General features: G+C 48.2%; 1 protein-coding gene across 1 annotated transcript; it reads right to left on the minus strand.

Annotated features, from left to right (window-relative positions):
• Window positions 1-786: 786 nt before the first annotated feature.
• LOC148183447 (uncharacterized) lies at window positions 787-7079 on the minus strand. Its single transcript, XM_088061478.1, has 2 exons — window positions 5194-7079; window positions 787-874 (listed from the first exon to the last, which is right to left on the minus strand). Exons 1-2 carry the CDS (start codon window positions 7077-7079, stop codon window positions 787-789), a joined length of 1974 nt encoding a protein of 657 aa, XP_087917604.1.
• Window positions 7080-8920: the final 1841 nt, after the last annotated feature.

Below are 8920 nucleotides of genomic sequence, written 5' to 3' on the forward strand. Positions count from 1 at the left end.
AGCCATGGTCTGTCCTGGAGCCTTTAGGAGAAGGTGTCTGGTGAGACTCGAGGCAGACCATTAGGATTTTAGAGTAGAAGCTACAGAGAATCCGAGACCCTTTACACCCCAACAGAAAAAGAAATTTTAGAAGCCTATGAAGGAGTCCAAGCTGCCTCAGAGGTGATTGGCACTGAAGCGCAACTCCTCCTGGCACCCCGACTACCGGTGCTAAGATGGATGTTCAAGAGAAAAGTTCCTTCCACCCATCATGCAACCAGTACCACATGGAGCAAGTGGATTGCTCTTATCACACAGCGCGCCCGTATTGGTAAACTGAATCAGCCTGAGATTTTGGAAATAATTACAAACTGGCCTGAAGGTGAAAATTTTGGTCTCACAGATGAAGAACAAGAGGAAGTGACAAGGGCTGAAGAAGCTCCACCATATAACCAGCTGCCAGCAGAAGAAACACGCTACGCTCTTTTCACTGATGATTCCTGTCGCATCGTAAAGATGAACTGGAAGTGGAAAGCAGCCGTATAAAGCCCCACACGACAGGTCGCAGAAGCCACTGAAAGAGAAAGTAGATCAAGTCAACTTGCTGAACTCAAAGCTGTTCAGCTGGCCCTGGATATTGCTGAAAGAGAGAGGTGGCCAAAGCTCTACCTATACACAAATTCATAGATGATGACCAATGCTCTGTGGAGATGGTTAGAGAGGTAGAAAGAGGCTAATTAGCAGCATAGAGGAAAACCAATCTGAGCTGCTAAAGAGTGGAAAGATATTGTTACCAGGGTAGGGAGACTACCAGTGAAAGTCCGCCACATAGATGCCCATGTCCCCAAGAGTAGAGCTAATGAAGAACACCAAAATAATAAGCAGGTAGATCAAGCTGCAAAGATACAAGCGTGAAAAACAAATTTAGATTGAGAACATAAAGGAGAGTTGTTCCTAGCCCGATGGGCTCATGATGCCTCAAGTCATCAGGGTAGAGATGCCACCTATAAGTGGGCACGAGACCGAGGGGTGGATTTAACCATAGACAACATTTCTCAAGTTATTCATGACTGTGAGACGTGTGCTGCGATCAAACAGGCCAAGAGATTAAAGCCCCTCTGGTACAGTGAGCGGTAGTCCAGTGTCCTGGTTTAGGGCAAAATTTGGGAGAAAACCTCCAGTGGGGCTCCCCCTGGGAAGCAAACCCACGTGGCCCTTTTTTTCCCACCCCCCAACCGGTTCGGGAAGAGATTTCTCTGAGAGAAGTGGAAAAAACCTGTTTATTTCACAGGCACAGCACTACCCAGCACAAAAATGAACGATATCAAATTACAAAACCTCTCACCCTTCAGAAGAGATGACAAACTTCAGAGGGTCTCTTTCCTGTAGATGTTCGCTCTGTTATCAGTCCCTCTGGCGCTGGAAAATGCCGCTGCCCAGGCTGGGCTCCCGGTAGTCCACGGGTGCAAGCTCCCGGTGCTCCCCCGAGTCCCCAGTCCAGAGCAGGTTCGATTAGTTTCAAAAAAGGGAAAGAAAACAGTCCAGGAAGACCTCTCTGCTCTGGCTAGCTGGAAAGCCAAGGCGATCTGTGTCTTGTTGTCTGTCTGTGCTGTAGTCAAAACTCCCGATGCGGGGGGGAGCAAGTACAGTCTCTGATAACAGACTCGGTGCTTCTTTTCCACTCACTTTTACTCTGAGATGGAATTTTAAGAATACAAAACCTGTGTCTGGGTTAGGTGGACGAATGGGGATACAATTTAACATCATAATCAACCCAGGACATTCCACCCCTTATCCCCATATCATCGACTTACTGCCAAAACTAACATTCCAACTCTGCACACATTTACACACATAGAAACTTCCACTCCGTTCCACCCAAAAAAATACAAGCACACATTTCCTTCTATTTCATGTCTGCGTGGTTTAATGTACAGACAATGGCAGTAAACTTTTACCCAATGATCAGGTCTCCCTGAGGTACACATCGTGTTGTTCCATCTCTCTGCATTATCCACCATGTACAACCTGGTCCTTGAGCAAAGACAACCCCACGAATGGGTTTGTCTGTGCTCGAGGTAGAATTGACCCAAACTGTCTTCCCTAGCAGACCTCTGACATGTACCACTGAGACTTTGTCTCCGTCTACTACATGTAAAGACTCAGACTGGGCAGGACCTGCTCGGTCGGTAGAACCTCTGGTGTTGACTAACCAGGTGGCCTTTGCTAGATGTTGCTCCCAGTTTTTAAAAGATCCTCCACCCAGTGCCTTTAAGGTAGTTTTTAACAGTCCATTGTACTTCTCCACTTTCCCGGCTGCTGGTGCATGGTAGGGGATATGGTACACCCACTCAATGCCATGTGTCCCTAGCCCAGGTGTTTATAAGGCTGTTCTTGAAATGAGTCCCATTGTCTGACTCAATCCTCTCAGGGGTGCCATGCCTCCAAAGGACCTGCTTTTCAAGTCCCAGGATGGTGTTCCGGGCAGTGGCATGAGGCACAGGGTAGGTTTCCAACCATCCTGTGGTGGCTTCTACCATTGTGAGCACGTAGTGCTTGCCTTGGCGGGTTTGGGGCAGTGTGATGTAGTCGATCTGCCAGGCCTCCCCATACTTGTATCTGGACCACCGCCCACCGTACCAGAGGGGCTTCAACCGCTTGGCCTGTTTGATCACAGCACATGTCTCACAGTCATGGATAACCTGAGAAATGCTGTCCATGGTTAAATCCACCCCTCGGTCTCGTGCCCACTTATAGGTGGCATCTCTACCCTGATGACCTGAGGCGTCATGAGCCCATCGGGCTAGGAACAACTCTCCCTTATGTTCCCAATCCAAATCTATTTTTGACACTTGTATCTTTGCAGCCTGATCTACCTGCTTATTATTTTGGTGTTCCTCATTAGCTCTACTCTTGGGGACATGGGCATCTACGTGGCGGACTTTCACTGGTAGTCTCCCTACCCTGGTAGCAATATCTTTCCACTCTTTAGCAGCCCAAATTGGTTTTCCTCTACGCTGCCAATTAGCCTCTTTCCACCTCTCCAACCATCCCCACAGAGCATTGGCCACCATCCATGAATCCGTGTAGAGGTAGAGCTTTGGCCACCTCTCTCTTTCAGCAATGTCCAGGGCCAGCTGAACAGCTTTGAGTTCAGCAAGTTGACTTGATCCACCTTCTCCTTCAGTGGCCTCTGCGACCTGTCGTGTGGGGCTCCATACGGCTGCTTTCCACTTCCGGTTCATCCCTACGATGCGACAGGAACCATCAGTGAAAAGAGCGTAGCGTGTTTCTTCTGCGGGCAGCTGGTTATATGGTGGAGCTTCTTCAGCCCTTGTCACTTCCTCTTGTTCTTCATCTGTGAGACCAAAATTTTCACCTTCAGGCCAGTTTGTAATCATCTCCAAAATCCCAGGGCGATTCAGTTTACCAATACGGGCGCGCTGCGTGATGAGGGCAATCCACTTGCTCCATGTGGCACTGGTTGCATGATGGGTGGAAGGAACCTTTCCCTTGAACATCCATCCTAGCACTGGCAGTCGGGGTGCTAGGATGAGTTGTGCTTCAGTGCCAATCACTTCAGAGGCAGCTTGGACTCCTTCATAGGCTGCTAAAATTTCTTTTTCTGTTGGGGTGTAGTGGGCTTCGGACCCTCTGTAGCTTCTACTCCAAAATCCTAATGGTCGGCCTCGAGTCTCCCCAGGCACTTTCTGCCAGAGGCTCCAGGACAAGCCATTGTTCCCGGCTGCAGAGTAGAGCACGTTCTTCACATCTGGTCCTGTTCTGACTGGGCCAAGGGCTACTGCATGGGCGATCTCCTGTTTGATCTGAGCAAAGGCTTGTTGCTGCTCAGGGCTCCAATGGAAATTATTCTTCTTCCGAGTGACCAGGTAAAGAGGGCTCACAATCTGACTGTATTCAGGAATATGCATTCTCCAAAACCCTATGGCACCTAAGAAAGCTTGTGTTTCCTTCTTATTAGTTGGAGACATTGCAGAGATTTTGTTGATGACATCAGTAGGAATCTGACGCCGTCCATCTTGCCACTTTACCCCCAGGAACTGGATCTCACGAGCTGGTCCCTTAACTTTGCTCTTCTTGATGGCAAAACCAGCTTCCAGGAGGATCTGGATGATTTCCTTTCCTTTCTCAAACACTTCTGCTGCTGTGTTCCCCCACACAATGATGTCATCTATGTACTGTAGATGTTCTGGAGCCTCACCCTTTTCCAGGGCAGCCTGGATCAGTCCATGGCAAATGGTGGGGCTGTGCTTCCACCCCTGGGGCAGTCGGTTCCAGGTGTATTGCACTGCCCTCTAGGTGAAGGCAAACTGAGGCCTGCATTCTGCTGCCAGGGGAATGGAGAAAAATGCATTAGCAATGTCAATAGTGGCATACCACTTCGCTGCCTTGGACTCCAGCTCGTACTGGAGCTCCAGCATGTCTGGCACGGCAGCACTCAGCAGTGGAGTCACTTCATTCAATGCACGATAGTCTACAGTCAATCTCCATTCTCCTTCAGATTTACGCACAGGCCAGATGGGGCTGTTGAAGGGTGAGTGGGTTTTGCTGACCACCCCTTGGCTCTCCAGCTCTCTGATCATCTTGTGGATGGGGATCACAGCATATCGAGTTGTTCTATATTGTCGGCGGTGCACCGTCGAGGTGGCAATTGGTACTTGTTGTTCTTTCACCTTCAGAAGTCCTACTGTAGATGGATTCTCGGACAGTCCAGGCAAGGTGTTCAGTTGCTGGACACCCTCTGTCTCCACAGCTGCTACCCCAAATGCCCACCTGAATCCTTTTGGGTCTTTGAAATACCCACTTCGGAGGTAATCTATGCCCAAAATGCATGGGGCCTCTGGGCCTGTCACAATGGGGTGTTTCTTCCACTCATTTCCCGTCAGGCTCACGTCTGCTTCCACCAAGGTAAAATCCTGTGATCCCCCTGTCACGCCAGCAATAGAAACAGATTCTGCCCCTACATGTCTTGATGGGATTAGCATGCACTGTGCACCGGTGTCAACCAAGGCCTCATATCTTTGTGGTTCTGATGTGCCAGGCCAACGAATCCACACAGTCCAAAAAACACGATTTTCCCTAGCCTCTACCTGGCTAGAGGCAGGGCCCCTCTAAGCCTGGTTATCCTTCTTTCCTTTGGTATATGTCTTGGATGATCCTTCAAGGGGATCGGACATGTCATCATCATCATACCTGGCAGTTTGGCTACGGGCAACTGGAGCTGCTTCCCTTTTGGTGGAACTTCCTTTGTGACTCTTCTCCTTCAATTCACGCACCCGTTGTGCCAGAGCTGCAGTAGATTTCCCATCCCATCTCCTCATGTTCTCTCCGCAATCACGCAGGAAGAACCACAGCTCAGCTCGTGGGGTATACCTTCTCTCCCGATTGGGGGAACGTCTGCGTTGAGTGCCAGGACCTCTGATCTGTACTGCTGAGATTTGGAGAAGGTCCTCTTTAATCTCATCTCTAAGTTTCTTGTGATTCTCCTCTATCTTATCCTCTAATTTCTGCAGACGTGTTTCCACAGCTGCAATTCTTGCATGTGTGGGGCCATGCACGGCATCTGCGTATGCTCGAAGCTTCTTCGCCATATCCAGCACGGTCTCCTCCCTTTCATCCCGTTTCATCATTGCTAAAGCAGATGCATATTCTTGTGGCCCAAGTCGTACCAATTTTCGCCACATCATGGATGTACATGGCACCAAGTCTGGATTCTTAGTTGGTATGTCATCTGAAAAAATACTCTCTGCCACTGCCATTTCTCTCAGGCGTTGGATCCCTTGTTCGATGGTTTTCCACTGCGTTTGCTGCATGTAGAGATCATCTACACACAGATATCTTTGGGCTACACTTTCCAGGACCTGTGCCCAGAGACTGCGAGGGTTAGCCCCCCTCATCATCCCCTGGTCGATAACCGGATCATGTGACAGGGATCCCAGACGCCTCGCTTCAGTGCCATCTAGAACTGTAGCTTCACCTGCGGCGTCCCACAGACGGACTAACCAACTAATTATAGATTCATCAGGTCGTCGAGTGTAGTCCTTCCTCAGGCCACGAAGGTCTTTCAGAGAAAAAGACTCAATATTAGCTTCTAATCTTGTTCCAGTTGCTTTGACTCTTGGTTTTGTGTCAGGAGGCGTTGAGGGTCCTTCTCCTGCATCATCATCATCATCATCCACTGGTCGATCGGTTTTATCTGTGCACTTTCCACTTCTCGTGCTAGTAGCAACAGCCATTGGTTGAGGCTTGCTGTTTGGTTTAGCTACCAGCTTTGTAACTGGGAGGTTGGCTGCAGCCTGAGTAATTGGGGTAGCTATTGATTTACCTCCCTGTCCCCTTCCTTCTGTTTGCTGCCCTACAGTATCTAGCAATGTACGGTACGCATATGCCAGGGCCCAGCTTACTGCAATGATCTTTTTTTCTTTGGAATTATCCTGACACTTCTCTTTCAGATATTTCCCCACCTCAGCTGGATTCAGAATTTGTTCATGTGGAAAGTCCCAAACTACAGGGTCAGAAAATTCCTTCAGGATTTGGCCCATATCCTCCCATTCTCCACCCCACTCAGGACTTTCCATGCTTGGTTCAGGGGTTTCATCAGTCCCTCTAGAAATCTCAGCCCTCATTCTAGAGAGGCTGGAGACTGTATAGAGGAAACTTACCAGATTAAATGCCAGAAAGATGGTCTCTTTAACATTCAGGGGAAACTGAACACTCGCCAATAGTGATGTAACCGATTCAGAGGAGAAGAAGGAAAGGAAAGGTTGAAGAGCCTCATTCCCTGCTCCTCCTCTAACAAACTGGGTGCATAACCATAACCATGAATCCTTTATATTTGGAACAGACTGCAGCACCTGAATAAACTTCTTGGAAATCATAATCACTAGGCCCAGCCCAATAGCTATTCTAATCCATGCCCCTCTACTGTAAAAGCTATGTGTTAGGGACAATACAGGGGCTAGTTGTGGATAAGAAAATAAACCAAGGGACCATAAAGGTATTAAAACCTCAAAAAAGCCTAGCGACCAGAAACACATGAAGGCCTGCACCCCAAAAGACATTATTAATTCAAGCAGCATGGCTGGATGGCTAGGGACTGCTTTATCTTATCCCAATACAAAGTAATTGCCACTTCAGTACAATCAGTACAGGGTTTTTCCACTCTCTCGTGCCACGCGCTGGGCGCCAATGAATGTATTTGTCCTGGTTTAGGGCAAAATTTGGGAGAAAACCTCCAGTGGGGCTCCCCCTGGGAAGCAAACCCACGTGGCCCTTTTTTTCCCACCCCTCAACCGGTTCGGGAAGAGATTTCTCTGAGAGAAGTGGAAAAAACCTGTTTATTTCACAGGCACAGCACTACCCAGCACAAAAATGAACGATATCAAATTACAAAACCTCTCGCCCTTCAGAAGAGATGACAAACTTCAGAGGGTCTCTTTCCTGTAGGTGTTCGCTCTGTTATCATTCCCTCTGGCGCTGGAAAATGCCGCTGCCCAGGCTGGGCTCCCGGTAGTCCATGGGTGCAAGCTCCCGGTGCTCCCCCGAGTCCCCAGTCCAGAGCAGGTTCGATTCGTTTCAAAAAAGGGAAAGAAAACAGTCCAGGAAGACCTCTCTGCTCCGGCTAGTTGGAAAGCCAAGGCGATCTGTGTCTTGTTGTCTGTCTGTGCTGTAGTCAAAACTCCCGATGCGGGGGGGGGAGCAAGTACAGTCTCTGATAACAGACTCGGTGCTTCTTTTCCACTCACTTTTACTCTCAGATGGAATTTTAAGAATACAAAACCTGTGTCTGGGTTAGGTGGACGAATGGGGATACAATTTAACATCATAATCAACCCAGGACATCCAGATACAAGTATGAGGAGGCCTAGCAGATTGACTACATCACACTGCCCCAAACCCGCCAAGACAAGCGCTACATGCTCACGATGGTAGAAGCCACCACAGGATGGTTGGAAACCTACCCTGTGCCTCATGCCACTGCCCAGAACACCATCCTGAGACTTAAAAAGCAAGTCCTTTGGAGGCATGGCACCCCTGAGAAGATTGAGTCAGACAATGGAACTCATTTCAAGAACAGCCTTATAAACAGCTGGGCTAAAGAACATGGCATTGAGTGGGTGTACCATATCCCTTACCATGCACCAGCAGCTGAGAAAGTGGAGAAGTACAATGGGCTGTTAAAAACCACCTTAAAGGCACTAGGTAGAATATCTTTTAAAAACTGAGAGCAACATCTAGCAAAAGCCACCTGGTTAGTCAACACCAGCAGTTCCACCAACCGAGCAGGTCCTGCCCAGTCTGAGTCTTTGCATGTAGTAGACAGAAACAAAGTCCCAGTAGTACATGTCAGAAGTCTGCTAGAGAAGACGGTTTAGGTCAATTCTACCTCGAGCACAGACAAACCCATTTGTGAGGTTGTCTTTGCTCAAGGACCAGGTTGTACATGGTGGATAATGCAGAGAGATGAAACAACATGATGTGTACCTCAGAAAGACCTGATCATTAAGTAAAAGGTTACTGCCATTGTCTGTACATTAAACCATGCAGACATGAAATAGAAAGAAATGTGTAAGTGTTGAAAGTATGAGCAAGTGAAAGATGGTGTTTTGAGTGAGTAAAATGAGAGAGTGAAAAATCCTACAGCTCTCAAGTGTGGGAGTCTGGATTCAGTAGCTTGGTGTGGGGCGTGACAGGGGCATGATGGATATATTGCTTGTATTTTTTGAGTGGAACGGAAGAGAAGTTTCTATGTATGTAAATGTGTGCAGAGTTGGAATGTTAGTTTTGGCAGTAAGTCGACGATATGGGGATAAGGGGTGGAATGTCCTGGGTTGATTATGATGTTAAATTGTATCCCCATTCGTCCACCTAACCCAGACACAGGTTTTGTATTCTTAAAATTCCATCTCAGAGTAAAAGT

This window comes from Pseudopodoces humilis, chromosome 12 (assembly GCF_049639895.1).
Source record: "Pseudopodoces humilis isolate 2021_Gansu_Grassland_sample_001 chromosome 12, ASM4963989v1, whole genome shotgun sequence".
In the NCBI taxonomy this organism is placed as follows: Eukaryota; Metazoa; Chordata; class Aves; order Passeriformes; family Paridae; genus Pseudopodoces; species Pseudopodoces humilis.

Coding starts and splice junctions, on each gene's coding strand:
- LOC148183447 (XM_088061478.1), bottom strand. CDS start 7,079: ATGCTGCTTGAATTAATAATGTCTTTTGGGGTGCAGGCCTTCATGTGT. Junction 875..5,193: donor GCCCGTAGCCAAACTGCCAG/GTATGATGATGA, acceptor GTATCTTTGCAG/CTTGATCTACCTGCTTATTA.